Source organism: Scyliorhinus torazame, chromosome 17 (assembly GCF_047496885.1).
Source record: "Scyliorhinus torazame isolate Kashiwa2021f chromosome 17, sScyTor2.1, whole genome shotgun sequence".
Taxonomy (NCBI): Eukaryota; Metazoa; Chordata; class Chondrichthyes; order Carcharhiniformes; family Scyliorhinidae; genus Scyliorhinus; species Scyliorhinus torazame.
Genome location: NC_092723.1, coordinates 10,224,941 through 10,243,571, shown reverse-complemented (window position 1 = coordinate 10,243,571; position 18,631 = coordinate 10,224,941). Strand labels below are relative to the sequence as shown.

The 18,631-nt window shown below is 52.3% G+C and overlaps 1 protein-coding gene across 3 annotated transcripts in view; it reads right to left on the bottom strand.

The window, feature by feature from the left end:
* Nucleotides 1-18,631, bottom strand: part of LOC140393703 (N-fatty-acyl-amino acid synthase/hydrolase PM20D1-like) — a 96,212-nt gene that overhangs the window by 6,838 nt on the left and 70,743 nt on the right. For all 3 annotated transcript variants that reach the window (XM_072480001.1, XM_072480002.1, XM_072480000.1), the window contains 3 exons: nt 16,643-16,721; nt 6,933-7,004; nt 3,175-3,340 (listed from right to left, as the gene is read on the bottom strand). In XM_072480001.1, coding sequence (XP_072336102.1) covers nt 3,175-3,340; nt 6,933-7,004; nt 16,643-16,721 — 317 coding nt within the window. The remainder of the gene's footprint in view (nt 1-3,174; nt 3,341-6,932; nt 7,005-16,642; nt 16,722-18,631) is intronic.

Sequence of the window (18,631 nt, the reverse complement as noted above, 5' to 3'; positions counted from 1 at the left end):
TGATTCTTGTTCTCAGGATGGATGTTGTAGTGTCCACAAAGACCACAGAAGTTAAGTTCATCAACAAAGCTAACATTTATTTACATTACTTATAAAAGCTCGACCACTTCCTCCTGTGGTAAACAATAATCTAGAATCTCCACTCTACTAACATGAGTCTCTACACTCTATCTGTAACTGTACTCTGCACTCTCTCACTGCTCCTCTCCAGCCTTCTCCCAGAAACCTGTGAGTTAGTGCTTTATATAGTTCTGCATCTAGCTCCATCTAGAGGTCAATTATGATATGACATTAATCCTTTGTATCTGAACATTTCACATAACGTTCCAATGGGGACCAGGCGGAATGGCACTCGTGGGGGTTCGGTTGCATGCCCTTTGGGCAGGATGATGCCCAGGCACTGCTGATGCCACTTGGGTACCCTGGAAGTGCAAGCTTTGCGTCCTGGTAGTGCCAACCTGGCACTGCACATTCTGGCACTGCCATCTGGGTGCTGGCCTGGCACGGCCAAGGTGCCCAGCTGGCATTTTATGTGCATGTGTGATTGGTCCGGGGGTGCCCTGTGTGGGTATTGGGGGGGGGGGGGTGCAGGGCGGTTGGGGGGGGTGGGGGGCGGAGATCGGGGATTGCTTCGGGCCTTGGAAATCAGGACACCATTGAAAAATGTGTCTCTCGCTACACTGGGTAGTTCTGGTGAGCGGAGCTCCCCACTGTTCACAATGGGGGCTCTGTGTGATCTCAGCTGTGCATTCCTTTTTCAGGTCCCTTATACAATGTCAATCGCATTGAATAACCATGTGTTTCTCACGCGTGGCTAAAGTCGCTCGCGAGGAGACCTGGGGCGAGATTCTCCGAACCCCCGCCGGGTCGGAGAATCGCCGGGGGCTGGTGTGAATCTCGCCCCTGCCGGTTGCCGAATTCTCTGGCACCAGAGGTTCGGCGGGGGCGGGAATCGTGCCGTGCCGGTTGGCGGCCCCCCGCCCCCCCCCCCCCGGCCCGCATGGACCGAAGTGCCGCTGCTGGAATGCCTGTCCCACCGCCGTGGATTAAAGCACCTCTCTTACCGACGGGACACGGCGGCGCGGGCGGGCTCCGGGGTCCTGGGGGGGGCGCGGGGCGATCTGGCCCCGGGGGGTGCCCCCACGGTGGCCTGGCCCGCGATCGGGGCCCACCGATCCGCGGGCGGGCCTGTGCCGCGGGGGCACTCTTTTCCTTCCGCCTTCGCCATGGTCTCCACCATGGCGGAGGCGGAAGAGACTCCCTCCACTGCGCATGCGCGGGGATGCCGTGAGCGGCCGCTGACGCTCCCGCGCATGCGCCGCCCGGCAAAGTCATTTCCGCGCCAGCTGGCGGGGCACCAAAGGCCTTTCCCGCCAGCTGGCGGGGTGGAAATCAGTCCGGCGCTGGCCTAGCCCCTCAAGGTGAGGGCTCGGCCCCTCAAGATGCGGAGACTTCCGCACCTTTGGGGCGGTGCGATGCCAGACTGATTCGCGCCGTTTTTGGCGCCGGTCGGCGGACATTGCGCCGATTGCGGAGAATTCCGCCCATGAAATCTGTGCCACCTGGTTATTAACTCCTCTGTGACTGACAACTCCTCTACTTCCGCCTCCGCCACGGTCTCCATTCCGGTCTCCCGTCTGATTGGCGCCGTTTTGGGCGCTAGTCGGCGGACAGCGCGCCGTTTCCGGAGAATTTCGCCCTGACAGTGGCGAAACCTGACAGTTTCCCACGCATGCGCAGCGGAGGGAGTCTCTTCCACCTCCGCCATGGTGGAGACCGTGGCGGAGGTGGAAGGGAAAGAGTGCCCCCACGGCACAGGCCCGCCCGCGGATCGGTGGGCCCCGATCGCGGGCCAGGCCACCGTGGGGGCACCCCCCAGGGTCAGATCGTCCCGCGCCCCCCCCAGGACCCCGGAGCCCGCCCACGCCGCCTGGTCCCGCCGGTAAGGTAGGTGATTTAATTTACGCCGGCGGGACAGGCAATTTATCGGCGGGACTTCGGCCCATCCGGGCCGGAGAATCGAGCGGGGGAGCCCGCCAACCGGCGCGGCGCGATTCCCGCCCCCGCCGAATATCCGGTGCCGGAGATTTCGGCAACCGGCGGGGGCGGGATTCACGCCAGCCCCCGGCGATTCTCCGACCCGGCGGGGGGTCGGACAATGTCGCCCCCAGGTTCCTGGCACACTGACACTGTCCCCTTGCATTGTGGGGTTGGCACTGCCAAGGAGCAGGGCCACCAGGGAATCCCAGTCTCCCTTATATGGGCAGGGTGATGGTGGGGAGATGTGCCTGCATGGTGGTGGTATGGAGACCTCGAGTGGGGAGGGGGAGGGAGGGGTGCCCCGATGCTGGCGAAGATGGAGTGTGGGGATTAGGTCACCCTGATGTTTGTGTGGTAGTGAGGGGTGCTGAACTGGCCGTTGAGTGGTGGGGGTGGGGGTGGAGGTTGGCTCACTGTGTTGGAGGGTTAGGGTTGTTCCCCTTGTCTGCTGGGGTCCCGATGTCCGGAGGTGGTGGTGAGGTGGGGGGTGGGCGGAGTCTTTAACTTCACTTTGAGAACTGGGGCGCCCTTTAAATATGGCACCCTCCAAGCTCTGAGTCCCAGTTTGCTGGCTGTATAGGCATCCCCTCGCTCCCCCACCTTCCCACCACCTGTCTTGCGCCCCCCCCCCCCCTCTCCGAAGCTTCTTTGTGAGATCTTCGGCAGCACGTCGAAATTGTACAGAGCGTTGTTTCATTCAGAGGGTTTTGCACTACCTTTCTCCCCATATCCAGCACTGCAATGGTTGGAAAATTCCGCCCAGTATCTCATACAAACTCACTCAACCCACAATATTTACGGACTGGACTGAACTTTGATCAGGCTTCACCTCAACCAGTTGTGCCATTTTCCCACGCTTGCCAAGGGTTACATTTCTACAATAACATGCGACTATGAGGCACCAGTGTAAGCTCCAAAAACACTTTAATCTCAAGTCCAGAGTGCAATGATTAGCAATGACATATTTGCCCGGTTGTGATCTTTGTAGTATATCTAGCTGCTGCCAAGGAAACCACTTAGTATCATCAGGAGATGGGAGAACTAGCAGGTCAATATCTCTCACCTTATCTACTCATTATACTCGTTTTAATTTAAATGCAAAAACAAACCTTTGGGTTCAGGAATGTCTCTTACCTGGAGCAATAGCTACTTCAGGGAAAATATTTCCAATTGTTACTTTGATGACCTGATACCCAAATGAGTTGTCATCATAAGAACTCAACGGGAGTGAGGGGCTGTTTTTGAGAACGTCAATCTTCACTCGCTCATCAGAAATAATATTTTTAACTTGACGGAGAAGCTGGAAAGAAAGTTGGATGGTACATTCACTTTCATTGATAACCAATGGGAAAACATTTTGTGATAGGCCCTCGTGGACCTCAACTTGTTGCATTCACTCCAACAGTGAGGAGATGTATAGCGCGCTCGGCAGGCAAAGGGTGACATTGGACCGATGGCTTTCCACCATTGGAGAGTTCCTCTAGTCATTTAGAATATTTGATAGAGATCGATCGTCAGGTTGAATCAATGACTCCATTATCCAGGATGGTGGAAGGTGAAATGGAAGAACTTTACCAATCCAGCCATTTCTATATTCCCGTGAATAAACCCCCCCAGATTGGGACTCCAACATCAACGCGAGGTGCTAGAGGACAGGGTCAGTGTGGGGAGGAGGTTAAAGAGTCAGTAAAAAAAAATATGGGAGTGGCACCAGCATTCAGTGCAAATAAAGCAACACGTGGGCTGTTTGTTCGCTGCTACCTGGAGTGAGTCACAAGTTACTTCAGGGAACATCAGAACCTAAAAATGTAAAAGGTAAACTCGCCAATGTCCCAGATGACCGTAGGCTGCTTTCCCCTGAGGGGGAGAGCTGACTGGTGGTGATTTAACCGGAGGGTCGCCACACCTCAGGCCTCACGGACCAGCTGCCCAGCCAGCAATGTGTTAACAACATAAGAACTAGGAGCAGGAGTAGGCCATCTGGCCCCTCGAGCCTGCTCCGCCATTCAATGAGATCATGGCTGATCTTTTGTGGACTCAGCTCCACTTTCCGGCCCGAACACCATAACCCTTAATCCCTTTATTCTTCAAAAAACTATCTATCTTTATCTTAAAAACATTTAATGAAGGAGCCTCTACTGCTTCACTGGGCAAGGAATTCCATAGATTCACAACCAATGAAACGGACCAGAGAGAGGAGCAACAAACAAACAAACAAATTAGCATCAGAGATGTGATTCCTCTGTTGATGTGAAACAAGTGTCCTTTCCATCATAATTAATGATCTGCCGGCATTAATATAGTCTCAGAAATTGCATATCTCAAAGCTGCAGGTTGTTGCAATTTCATTAGGGAGTAGTTAATTACAAAGCAGAAGCTCCTCTGTTTCTCATTAGAGAATTTCAACCTTCTCATTTGCACCTGATAATGTCCATTAAGCTAATATTATTCTGTGCTGTGTGTACAATATGCAGCATGCATATGCAGAGGCTGTTTAGCACAGGGCTAAATCGCTGGCTTTGAAAGCAGACCAAGGCAGGCCAGCAGCACGGTTCAATTCCCGTACCAGCCTCCCCGAACAGGCGCCGGAATGTGGCGACTAGGGGCTTTTCACAGTAACTTCATTTTGAAGCCTACTTGTGACAATAAGCAATTTTCATTTTCATTTTTCATTCATTTCATTTCATCTTCATGTCAGTGCGCTGCGTGTTTGGGCAGTCACACATTAACCCTTGCTCATGGAAACTGTGACGGCAAAATAGACGTTCATTCGGGAAGGCACCAAACACATTGAGAGTTTTTAAGGAGCATGGTGGTCCACAATTGTCCGGCTCCGGGACGTCCGGTTTTGCTGATATCAACAGCGTTTTATGTTGTTGTCCGGCTGCACTGCTGATGACACTGCCACGGTGGTGGTGGTGGTTGTTTCCATCGGCAGGACAGCCCACCAGTGGGAAAGGCCAGAAAATTCAGCCCCATGTCGGGGAGGAGGCTTCACTACTGAGGCTGATCCTTGCAATTCCAATTGGAATAGGTGGATATTGCACTGGTTAGGTGGATTGGCCACGCTACCTTTTTCCAATTAAGGGGCAATTTAGCGTGGCCAATCCACCTAACCTGCACATCTTTGGGTTCTGGGGGTGAGACCCACCCAGACACGGGGAGAATGTGCAAACTCCACACAGACAGTGACCCGGGGCTGGGATCGAACCCGGGTCCTCAGCGGGGTCGGTGCAGACTTGACGGGCCGAGTGGCCTCCTTCTGCATTGTAGGGATTCTATGAAATTCTATGATCAGGAAGGAGCAGCCAATCTGCACACAGGAAAGCCCCACAAACATGAGTGAGATGAAAGTCCAGTTCATCTGTTTTGCCGATTGTTGGCTCAGGGGTAAATGTTGGCCAAGACAACAGGAGAACTCCCCAGCTCTTCAAATAGTGGCGCACATTCACTTGAACAGACAAGTGGGAGGGACCCGGCTTAATGTTTCATCCAGAAACAGTTCCTCTGACAGTGCAGCCCATCCTCACTATTGCACTGAAGTGTTAGACTGGAAACTGAGATCCATGCAGCTGGAGGGAGTTTTGATCCAACAACCTTCTGCCTCGGAGGGAGCTGGGGCATCATTGAGTCAGACTGACACATGGTAGATATATGGCTGTAATGGAAACATTATCATTCATTCTGTTGTTTCTACAGCGATGCGTTGGAAAGACTTTGAAGCACCAAACCCCATTCACAAAGGGACATCACACTCTTTTCGGACCTCATTATGGTATGGTCATCATTAAGTGACTTGGGCAACCGTCAAGGAGGACTCACATTGGCAGGAATGTTGGCATGTGTTTATTAGCATTAGCAATAATAATCGGCAGTTGGCGGCATTTGCTTGGTTGGCATAAGGGGCTGGATTGTTGCTGTGGCTCCTGATCCTGTTGGAAGGAAATGTGGCTGGGAACCCATGCATGCCGGCTGGGTCCCAGTGGGCGGTTTTGGAGAAAGTGACCAATTAAGTGGCGGCTTGAGTGAGCTATGACCAATTGAGGATGGCGGACGGGGTCTTGAGGCTTGAGGGCCAATAGGAGGCCCCCCAGCACTGAGCGATCGTCAGCCCCACCGTGGGAGGTGGAAGCTGTTGACGTAGGCGGGTAAAAGAGTGGGTACCTCAACATGGAGGCGCTGTCTGAAGAGCTTTGACAACTTTTATAAATCACTGAGGGTCTGCAGTGGCACATCATCATGGAGTGGCCCTGTGCCATGGCGAGCGCAGAGTGGGGCAGAGCTCCTTAGGTTAGTGGTGTGCTGCCCCTCTCTGCCAAACATCTTCCACCCCAACCCCGTGGCTGCCTTTCAGTTGGGCAGCATGGGAGCACAAGTGGATAGCACTGTGGCTTCACAGCTCCAGGGTCCCAGGTTCGATTCCCCGCTGGGTCACTGTCTGTGTGGAGTCTGCACGTTCTCCCTGTGTCTGCGTGGGTTTCCTCCGGGTGCTCCGGTTTCCTCACACAGTCCAAAGACGTGCAGGTTAGGTGGATTGACCATGATAAATTGCCCTTCATGACCAAAAAAGGTTAGGAGGGGTTATTGGGTGACGGGGATAGGGTGGAAGTGAGGGATTAAGTGGGTAGGTGCAGACTCGATGGGCCGAATGGCCTCCTCCTGCACTGTATGTTTGATATTCTATGTTTGCAGAGTGGCCTGAAGAGGCCCTGTGCTGGGCTTAATTGACTACCTGTTTCCAGCATGCAGGTAGCTGAGATGCTCCCCGCTAATTCTTGTGCCGTGAAAACTGTCCTCCAATCCCATTTCTGCAGCTGAATGAAAATTCAGGCAGGAGTTCCCATTCAGAGTCACCCCCCCGCCCCCCCCCCCTCAATTAATATCGGGAATACCTCTTCTGGTGTGTGCGCTGGATGGAGACGGAAATTCACAGTCGCCCTGGCGAAAGGAGCAATCACGTTTTCCTGAACAGAAGAAAAACAGAAAATAATTGAAACAGAGGAGACAGGGAACGTCGAGCGCCAACATCAACTCTTCAGTGACCATTTACCTAAAGTACTGAAAACCAGGGACCTACAAAAGGGCATTTCTTCCAAACCGTCAGCTGTTCTTGTTCACAGTAAGGGAACGGAGCTGGGGAATTAAATTCTCGTCCTTTCTGTATTTGATGGGAATAAAGGTCCACCTGACCGAGGCTGGCGGGATCCCACCTTCAGCCGCGGCATCAGCTCGGTTGTAGTTACTGGAATTCAGTATCCAGTGTGCAGTTTAATGGGGGATAGATGTGACACAGCCCCCAATGAATACAGAAAATACTGGAAACACTCAGCAGGTCTGGTAGCACCTGTGGAGAGAGAAGGACGGAGGTAACGGGCTGGATTCTGCACCGTCGGGATGCTCCGTTTTGGGGTTGCCCCACGACCAGCCGGCGAAATGGGGAATCCCGCCGGCGTGCTGAAACAGAAATCTGACGCGGCGGGACGGAGAAATCCGCCCAATGTTTCAGCTCGATGACCTTTCCCTGGCTCTGCCCAGACCTGTCGGGGTTTTCCCAGCATTTTCTGTTTTTAATCCAGATTTCCGGCATGCACAATATGTTGCCTCCTGCGTCTGTCCGATACTGCTTTGCGATTTGGCGAGGTCCGTCTGAGATCTCCCGTTTTCCAACCCCTCCAAATACCTCTATGATTGCTGGGATCATTCAAAGACCATTTGAAAGTTTGTGCTTAAGGATTTAGTGGCAGCAGCAACCCATTGCTTAAGGCAGGCCCCAATAGGGGGGGGGGGCGGCGTGGGTGAAGGGTCCCCTTAGAGACTTTGCTCTTCAGTCACCTCGATCACACAGTTGAACTTGAACTAGGGACATGGGGCGGGGCGGAAGGAGCTTTGGGTTGTAAGGGAGGGAGCGGGTAGGGAGGAAGAGGAGAGTGATCAACCCGTGGGGGGGGGGGCACCCCACGATCGCCAAAGGGCAGCTACCAAAGAGTGATCAGCCCCTTCCTTCCCTTTAAACAGTTAAGTTAAAAAGTCAGGCTTCTCCCACTTCTACCCCGTTGCCTACGCCAAATGTTTTATTTTAATTTGGAGTGTCCAATTATTTCTTTTTCCATTAAGTGGCAATTTAGTGTGGCCAATTCACCTACCCTGAACCTCTTTTTTGGGTTGTGGGGGTGAAACCCACGCAGACACAGGGAGAATGTGCAAACTCCACATGGACATTGACCCGGGGCCAGGATCGAACCCGGGTTTTCAGCGCCGTGAGGCAGCAGTGCTAACCACTGTGCCACCGTGCCGTCCTGCCAAATGTTTTATGACGTGGACAGTGTATTATGGGTTGATAACAAGTCTAATTAACTTTCAATTATTTGCTTAAATATGGCAGAGGGGTTGCCGAATTTGGTGTATCCCACACGTATTGTGGGAGAGCTTGGGTGCAGGCGGAAAGCTGGTGGGATGGGCTCCCACCCTATTTTGGGGGAACGCTCAAATGGGGAACATACCCAACCCCCCCAAACCCTGGGGCATGCAATATTTAACCCATCAGATGGGGGGTAATCTGTGCTAGAGGGTCCTCGGATATGCGGGGGGGGGATTTTGGAAGTTTCTGGTGGGGGAGTCTCTCATGGGGGGGTCTCTAATGGGGGTGCTCTTAGGGGAGTCTGATGGGGGGGACTGATGAGGGGGTCCGATGGGGGGCTGGATTAGCAATGTGGGGTGGGGGGAGGGAATCCAATTGATTTTGGGGGCACCTACGTTAAATACGTATACCCCCTTGGCCATTTTGACCCATTTGCATCTTCCCGCTGGCAATGGATTGGCCATCAGCCTCGTGCTGCCGCAAGCAGGCGATCGGGGCATTGACGCCGATCCCATTTTTCCCCAACACGGGATTCTCCGCCACGTCAGGTACCCTGATGCTGCGGGTGATGGAGAATCCAGGCCGACATGTCTTTGCCGAATTAACATTCCAATTTGCATGATTCTGACTATGTAATAACGGGCCTCGATGCCGGGCTGGAGAATAGGGTAGCCTATTACACAATCAAGTTTCTGATTACTGATTGAGTGAATCCTGCAGTCGAATGGCTAATACACAAATGAATACTCAGGTGATGCTTTGACATCAATGGTCTGGTACCCAAAAGCTTCAGGGCAGGAGAAAATTGCAGCCCGGAGACACTCAGAATCCCATTGGTTATTTTACCAATTGTTTGAAATCTGTTCTCTGGTTCCTGAGCCAATGGAAAGAGTTTTTCTCTATCCAGTCTCAAGATCTAATCTACTCTTAACCTTCTCTTGTGTGAGGAGGACCCAGCTTCTCCAGCCTTTCGACCAAACTAATGTGCCTCTTAACCCTGGAACCATTCTCTGCATCCTCTCTGAAGCCTCACATACTTCCTAAGCTGCTAAACCCAGAGTTGGACACAATGCCGGGATTTTCCCGCCCCTCCAATGAAGGTGACTTGCCGTTGGGATCTCCCAGTACCCGCTAAAGCCAATGGCAATTGGCATGTCTCACCCGTCCCGCTGCCGGGGAACCCGTGGAGGGGGTTGACTTCAACAGGACCAGAAGATCTCACCGGTGGGTAAGGCCGGAAAATCCAGACCAGTGTCCCAGTTGAGGCCAATGAGGGAGAGCAATGAGTTAGCCAAGGGGAGAAGAGATAGTGAGCGTGAATAATGAGAGAGAGCAGGAACGAGAATGTTTGATCGCAAAAGAGGGAGGCAGTGAGAGTGAGAGAGAGGATTGAGAGAGAGTGAGAGAGCGGATTGAGAGAGTGAGAGAGAGAACAGAGAGAGTGTGAGCGAGAACCAAGTGAGAGTGAGAGAGGAGAGTGAGAGAGAGGGCTGAGAGAGAGTGCGAGAGAGGAGTGAGTGAGAGGACTGAGAGAGAGTGAGAGAGGGGACTGAGAGAGAGTGAGAGAGAGGACTGAGAGAGAGTGAGAGAGAGGATTGAGAGAGAGTGAGAGAGCGGATTGAGAGAGTGAGAGAGAGAACAGAGAGAGTGTGAGCGAGAACCAAGTGAGAGTGAGAGGACTGAGAGAGAGTGAGAGAGAGGGCTGAGAGAGAGTGCGAGAGAGGAGTGAGTGAGAGTGAGAGAGAGGACTGAGAGAGGGGACTGAGAGAGTGAGAGAGAGAACAGAGAGAGTGTGAGCGAGAACCAAGTGAGAGTGAGAGAGGAGAGTGAGAGAGAGGGCTGAGAGAGAGTGCGAGAGAGGAGTGAGTGAGAGGACTGAGAGAGAGTGAGAGAGGGGACTGAGAGAGAGTGAGAGAGAGGACTGAGAGAGAGTGAGAGAGGGGACTGAGAGAGAGTGAGAGAGAGGACTGAGAGAGAGTGAGAGAGAGGACTGAGAGAGAGGACAGAGAGAGTGAGAGAGAGGACTGAGAGAGAATGAAAGAGAGGACTGAGAGAGAGTGAGAGAGAGGACTGAGAGAGAGTGAGAGGACTGAGAGAGAGAGAGTGAGAGGACTGAGAGAGAGTGAGAGAGGGGACTGAGAGAGAGTGAGAGAGAGGACTGAGAGAGAGTGAGAGAGAGGACTGAGAGAGAGTGTGAGAGAGGACTGAGAGAGAATGAAAGAGAGGACTGAGAGAGAGTGAGAGAGAGGAGTGAGTGAGAGGACTGAGAGAGAGTGAGAGAGGGGACTGAGAGAGAGTGAGAGAGAGGACTGAGAGAGAGTGAGAGGACTGAGAGAGAGTGAGAGAGATGACAGAGAGAGAGAGAGGACTGAGAGAGAGTGAGAGAGAGGACTGAGAGAGAGTGAGAGAGAGGATGAGAGAGATGACTCAGAGAGAGTTAGAGAGATGACAGAGAGAGAGAGAGAGAGAGAGGACTGAGAGAGAGTGAGAGAGAGGACTGAGAGAGAGTGAGAGAGGGGACTGAGAGAGAGTGAGAGAGGGGACTGAGAGAGAGTGAGAGAGATGACAGAGAGAGAGAGAGGACTGAGAGAGAGTGAGAGAGAGGATGAGAGAGATGACTCAGAGAGAGTTAGAGAGATGACAGAGAGAGAGAGAGGGCTGAGAGAGAGAGTGAGAGAGAGGATGAGAGCCAGGGAAAGCACTGGAATTGGTGTCATGTGTTGATTCGAAGCTGATAACAGCTGCATGTTTGAACAAATCCCTTTGTGGAGCTCTGCACAATAGAATGTGGAATATTGCCAATCTGCTATCAAAACCTGAAGTTTATCTGTCAGTTGGATTTTGTAACAAGTCAACAAGTCACAGCAGGACAATCCTAGAGTTTTGGCAATCTTAGACAGAGGAGGGATCCGAGACCTTACGGCAGTCAAGTCAACACCTCATTGTGTTTATGGGTTGAATGGTATCTGAATGATTTCACTGCCTTACAGACACCTTGGCTGAATGCTCGGTGAAGCTCACAATTCAGTGATGAACACGGTTCATAGATCTTCTAATCTACAGCTAAACAATAATCTGATGTTAACAATTCCAGTGAATGGTATCCTCCGACAGCAACCAGATACCTCTCTTGCGACAAAGCTTAGCTACACTCTTTGTGAGCAATTCTTTCCATAAACATTCAACACTGGTCTCTCAGCCGAGCTGTCACTTAAGGGGATTGAAAATGTGGGAGGAGGAACATTTTTTTAAAAAGTCCGTGTTCTCCCTTTATGCTCGACAAAATAACATTCTGATTTTTTAATTCATATTTTTTAATCACTGCCGTAAGGTCTCGGATCCATCCTCTGTCTAAGATTGCCAAAACTCTCGGATTGTCCTGTTGTGCCCAAGAATTGAAACTTATTCAAAGGTAAAAGACTACAGTGTAGGGGCTGGTTTAGCACAGTGCGCTAAACAGCTGGCTTGCAATGCAGAACAAGGCCAGCAGCGTGGGTTCAATTCCCGTTCCAACCTCCCCGAACAGATGCCGGAATATGGCGACTGATGCACTATCAATTACGACGAGACGAGAGTAGAGAGTAATCGAGGCTTTATTACACAGAGATGTGGAGCCTCCCGCAGTTGCTGCCAAAATGGCTGCAGTTCGGAGAGTCCACACATTTATACTCCGCCTACTGGGCGGAGCCAGCAGGCAGGGATCTACCCCCGTACCTGTAGTACAGGGGCCTTACCATAATACCCTCGTGTGCAGTATATACAATACAACAGTGGTGACTACCACAGCGACTAGGGGCTTTTCAAAGTAACTTCATTGAAGCCTACTTGAATGAAATGAAATGAAAATCGCTTATTGTCACAAGTAGGCTTCAAATGAAGTTACTGTGAAAAGCCCCTAGTCACCACATTCCGGCGCCTGTGATTATTATTATTATGCTGGAAAGCTAAAATACCAGCAAATAAGGGGCAATTTAGCGTGGCCAATCCACCTAACCACCACATTTTTTGGGTTGTGGGGGTGAAACCCTTGCAGACACGGGGAGAATGTGCAAACTCCACATGGACAGTGACCCCGAGCCGGGATTCGAACCCGGGTCCTCAGCAGCGTTGGTAGCAGTGCTAACCACTGTGCCACATGACGTCCCTTGAAATGCTGACAATACTGATCGAGTGAGCATATGCACCATTACAGCTCTTGGATATTGCAGTAATCAAACCAGGTCAACAGTCTCAAAATGATTTTTAAAAAAAATATTTTGCGTTACATATTTTGTTAATATTTCCTCTATTAGTAATAGCGGTATTGGAAATGGGAACAATGCTTGTGCCAGTGTGGCCAGGTTGCTCGGAGATATACAGAGAGGAAGGCTTGGGGATTGCCACCTGATTAAACCTCCCAGGCTATATCCAGCTAGAACCTTAATTCTGTTTGGACTCTCTGCAGTGCCTCCGACACAAACAACTGATACCTGTGTCATTAATCTCCTCCGACACTTGCTCCAGGGCTGCTCATCTTCCTGTCAGGCACATGATTCCCTGCACGGCTATAATGTGGTGTCTCCGCATCAAGTCTCAGGTCAGATCCTCATACCTGACGTTGCTGGAGGAAGCTAGGACAGAGAGAGAGAGAGAGAGAGGGAGAGATATAGAGATGGACAGGAGGAGAGAGGGAAGGGGGAGATATAGAGAGGGAGAGAGCGAGAGAGGGAGGGAGAGGGAGAGAGAGGAAGAGAGGGAGGGAGAGGGAGCGGGAGAGAGAGGAAGAGAGGGAGAGAGAGGGAGAGGAAGAGAGGGAGAGAGAGGGAGAGAGAGGGAGAGAGAGGGAGAGAGAGGGAGAGAGAGGGGGGAGAGAGAGGGAGTGAGTGAGAGAGGGAGAGAGAGAGAGAGGGAGAGGGAGAGTGCAAGAGAGAGGGAGAGAGAAAGGGGGAGAGAGGGAGTGAGTGAGAGAGGGAGAGACAGAGGGAGAGAGAGAGGGGGCGAGAGGGGGAGAGAGGCAGTGGGAGAGAGAGGGAGAGTGAAAGAGAGAGAGGGAGAGAGAGAGAAGAGAGAGGGAGTGGAAGAGGGAGCGAGAGTGAGAGGTAGAGAGAGAGAGAGAAAAAGAGAGAGCAAGAGAAAGGGAGAGAAAGAGAGGGGTAGAGAGCGACATAGAGGGCAAGGGAGAGAGAGAAGGTGAGAGAGAGGGAGAGAGGGGGAGACAGAAAAGGTGAGAAAGAGCCCTGACTCAACAGTTTCTAATATTTGTTATTTGTCCATTAGGATGCAGGCATCGCTAGCTGGGCCCATCCCCAATTTCCCTGAACTGAGAATAAAACTAAAGCTTTTTAATGAAAAAGTGGATCTTCCTTCCTCACCCCCAGGTACCATGTGGACACCTGAGAGAGGCAAAAACAAGGTCAATTGGGAGAGGGTCCCGAAACCTGAAAAATTCCTCTCCTGAGATCTATGAGACCACATCAAAACCTTTCTGTTCTTTTGTCCCACTTATCTTCCGATAGGAGCCAGCCTGACTCTATCTAAAGAGACACAGTGAGTCAGCACTCAATGCAAGATCTTGGGGCTTGTCCAATGGAATATTAAAGAGGTCAGTGAAAGTACATAGAGCACAAAGTTCTATCCCATAAATTTTAGGAACATGTTTATCCCAACTGCCTCCAGTCTGTTCCCTGCATTAAGTTAGGAGGGTTTGGGCCGGAATCCAGGATGGTGAGGAGGTGGGAGAGGTGAGGGGGTGGGGAGGGGAGGGAGAGGTGAGGGGGTGGGAGGGGTGAGGGGGTGGGAGAGGTGAGGGGGTGGGAGAGGTGAGGAGGTGGGAGAGGTGAGGAGGTGGGAGAGGTGAGGGGGTGGGGAGGGGAGGGAGAGGTGAGGGGGTGGGAGGGGTGAGGGGGTGGGAGAGGTGAGGGGGTGGGAGAGGTGAGGTCTTGGTGGTGAAGGTGAGGGGATGGGGGAGGTGACGGGGTGGGGGAGATGAGGGGGTGGGGGAGATGAGGGGGTGGGGGGGGAGGTAGAGGTGAGGGGGTGGGAGAGGTGAGGGGGTGGGGGAGGTGAGGGGTGGGGGAGGTGAGGGGTGGGGGAGGTGAGGGGTGGGGAGGTGAGGGGTGGGGAGGTGAAGGGTGGGGAGGTGAGGGGTGGGGAGGTGAGGGGTGGGGGAGGTGAGGGGGTGGGGGAGGTGAGGGGGTGGGGGTGGTGAGGGGGTGGGGGAGGTGAGGGGTGGGAGAGGTGAGAGGGTGGGAGAGGTGAAGGGGTGGGGAGGGGAGGGGGAGGGGAGGGGGAGGGAGAGGTGAGGGGGTGGGAGAGGTGAGGGGTGGGAGAGGTGAGGGGGTGGGAGAGTTGAGGGGGTGGGAGAGGTGAGGGGGTGGGAGAGGTGAGGGGGTGGGAGAGGTGAGGGGGTGGGAGAGGTGAGGGGGTGGGAGAGGTGAGGGGGTGGGAGAGGTGAGGGGGCGGGAGAGGTGAGGGGGTGGAGGTGAGGGGGTGGGGGAGGTGAGTGGTGGGGGAGATGAGGGGGTGGAGAGGTGAGGGGGTGGGGGAGGGGGTGGGAGAGGTGAGGGGGTGGGGGAGGTGAGGGGGTGGGGGAGGTGAGGGGGTGGGGGAGGTGGGGGTTGGGGAGGTGAGGGGTTGGGGAGGTGAGGGGTTGGGGAGGTGAGGGGTTGGGGGAGGTGAGGGGGTGGGGAGGTGAGGGGTTGGCGGAAGTGAGGGGGTGGGGAGGTGAGGGGTGGGGGAGGTGAGGGTGTGGGGAGGGTGAGGGGGTGGGGAGGTGAGGGGTGGGGGAGGAACATGGACACCAGGCAGTTTAAAGTGGAGTTACACTTGGGAGCTGCTGGGTGATGACTGGGGTCGGGTAGTGGAGGGGATTCAGTGTCTCGAGAAACACACGTCAACACAAGGGGAAGAGGGGGGAATTTTAAAAAAATTAGTTTTGTGGGATATGGGCTTCTCTGGCTCGGCCAGCATTTATTGGTAACCCTACTCGCCCTTGAGAAGGTGATGAGGTGACGTCCTGAACTGCTGCAGTCCCTATGGTGTAGGTACACCCACAGTGCTGTTAGGGAGGGAGATCCAGGATTTTGACCCAGTGACAGCGAAGGAATGGCGACATATTTGCAAGTCAGGATGGTGAGTGGCTTGGAGGGGAACCTCCAGGAGGCGAGGTTCCCATGTGTCCACTGCCCTTGTCTTTTTGGGTGGTAGAGGTTGTGGGTTTGGAAGGTGTTGTCTAAGGAGCCTTGGTGAGTTCCTGCAGTGCATAATGTAGATTTCAATCAATTCTCCAAAAGGGCATCAAATTGAGACATTTAAATGGTTCTGCAGACAGTCAAAATCTTACAAATAATCTTCCCAGTAAAAAAAAAACTATGTAAGATCAATAATAGCCCAGCATCTTGTTCTGCTCTCGCTGGGTATAACTGCTGATTAATTGATCGTGACCATCGTTCGGCCATTAAACTTTAGAATTGGCAAATTCTTCATATAAATTAAAAGCAAATGAAATGACTGTGTGTCTTGTCACCTTTAAAAAGCATTTGCATGAAGCCCGTAGTGAATGTGACCCAAGCCGAATACATACATTTCCTGGAAAACACTTTTAAAAGTTAAGACCCTGGGCTGGATTCTCCAACAATGGGGCTATGTCCCCGCGCCAGCGTAAAAACGCCGGTGTTTCACTCTGGACTTTCCTTCAGAAAATCCTGAGCGATTCTCCAACCTGCAGCGGGCTGGCAGGGCCCCGGAGTGCTCCTCGCAGTTCTGGCTGTGGAAAGGGGGCCCAGCACATCCGATCGGGAGTCCCGCGCATGCGCATGGTGGAGGCCGCCCCGTGGGACATGGCGGTCTCGCGCCGTGGACCGTCATCAAAAATGTTGGCTCGCCCGAGATCGCTGGTGCCTGTGGGTCCGTGCCGCCCGATCGCTGCCCTGGCCGTCCATGAGAGCCCCCCGCCTCCCCCAGTGATCAATCCCCCCACCCCGCACCAGGGAGGCTGCAGACTCACCCGCGGTTCCTGACGGCCGATATGTGGTTAGAACCTCGCCGTCGGGAACTCGGCCATTTTTGCGCGGAGAATCGCGGGGGTGGGCCTCTGTCAATGGCCCCCTATCCGCGCCGCATAGATCGCCCGCGTGCGGTTCCCGAGCGATTCTCCGGTTCAGCGGCACCGGACCTGATTTCCGGGGAAACGGCCATTCTCCGCTCCCGCGCTGAACGCGATCAAGCCAGCCTCTTGATTTTGTGCAATGAGACTTAACTTTTTACCTTAACTCCAGCATGGAACTCTGTCACCGCAGTGGTTGTCCGGACAATGGCGTTAGTACTTGGTTCCTTCTCCATCATCCTGTAACCACGAGACAGAAAATAAAAAAACATGTTTGTTTTTGCTTTCTGTTGTGTGAGCTCTAGCTCCATCCATCTACCAGGGAAGCAAGTAAGAAGTATAAACTACTAAATCCATTGCAGCACCTCAGAAGGACATAGTAATAGGTTGGAGCAAGAGTTGATGTTGAGCCCCTGGAAACTGCTCCAGTGTTTAATAAAATCCTGGCTCCATTTTTACACCAGTTCCTGCACTATCCGAGTGTTCATTTTGTTATGCTAAAGGCAAGAATAATTACTTATTATTATTCTGTAAAACATTGGAGTACAGTGCTTCATATGTTTACCCGAAGCTCATTTATCTCTTATTTTAGCAGACAGTAATCTGCTTAAAATAAACGTGTTCACCCATCAAACAGTGGATCCCACAGTGTAATTTCAGGGCTATTGTTTGTTTCTAATAATAATCTTTATTGTCACAAGTAGGCTTACATTAACACTGCAATGAAGTTACTGTGAAAAGCCCCTAGTCGCCACATTCCGGTGCCTGTTCGGGTACACCGAAGGAGAGTTCAAAATGTCCAATTCACCTAACAAGCACGTTTTTCGGGACTTGTGGGAGGAAACCGGAGCACCCGGAGGAAACCCACGCAGACACGGGGAGAACGTGCAGACTCCGCACAGACAGTGACCCAAACCGGGAATCGAGCCTGGGACCCTGGCGCTGTGAAACAATAGTGCCAACTGCTGGGCGACTGAGATTTTGTTTAAAATCTTTTAACCTGAATTATAATCAGCAACAAGTTCCTGAAGGTGACAATCACACTTTTGGTTTGACACTTTGAACACAGTAAGAAGTCTTACAACACCAGGTTAAAGTCCAACAGGTTTGTTTCGATGTCACTAGCTTTCGGAGCACTGCTCCTTCCTTTGCACACAGTTCACCCTGTAACAATGTAGAACAGCTCCCTATGTTACATTATTACAGCTGGCAGAATTCTTGGGAAACAACTCCCAACATCCAAGCCTATGTTTCCTGAAGAACTATTGAAATAAATTAAGGCGATTCTCTGAAGTGCCCTGTAAGGATAATGCCAAGCACTCTATTCCATCAGTGTCCCAAAATCAATCCATTTAGTCTTGAATTTGTTCAACGACTGAGTTTCCCACAGCCCTCCGAGGTAGAGAATTGCAAACATTCACAACCCTCTGGTGAAGAAATTCCTCCTCATCTCATTCCTAAATTGCTGACCCCTCACCCTGAGACTGTCTCTTGGTTCTAGACTCTCCAGAGGGAAACACTCTCTCAGCACTGACCTGTCGACTGCATTTTGAATCTTATCTGCTTCACTGAGATCACCTCTCACTCTTCGAAACTCCAGAGAATATCGGCCCATTCTATTCAACCTCTCTCTTCAGTGGACATCTTTCTCAACCCAGGATCTCACCTGACCAGACATCCTTCAGGAGTACCTGCCCCCCCCCCCCCCCCCCCCCCCCCCGGACCTTATCTTCTCTCTCGGGCGGTTCCTCAGCATTGAGGATGACTTGCTTCCACTCCGGGGAGGGTGGGTCCTGCAGTGGTTGAATAGTCCGCAGACCCGGCCACAGATATGGCAGGTGGTGTTTGACGAGGTGGAAGATGTTGTTGTGGTTTGGCACAAGGTTTTAAGTGCACTGTTTCTCTGGACTCTGACTCCAGGCTAGCCTAATGGAATCAAGTCCTCTGTACACCGGACGCAATGTGAAATGGACTTGGTAAGTGTCGGGCCAGGTCCGAGTGGGGGTCATTCAGCAGGAAGCTACCGCCTGTTAGGCCTGAAAGGGGAGGTTCTCTGCTCTCTTATGACCTTCAATTGGAGAAAAAAAGTGTAAAAAAACCCATATCGTATAAAATATAAATTTAACAGCATTTTTGATGCATTTAACTGG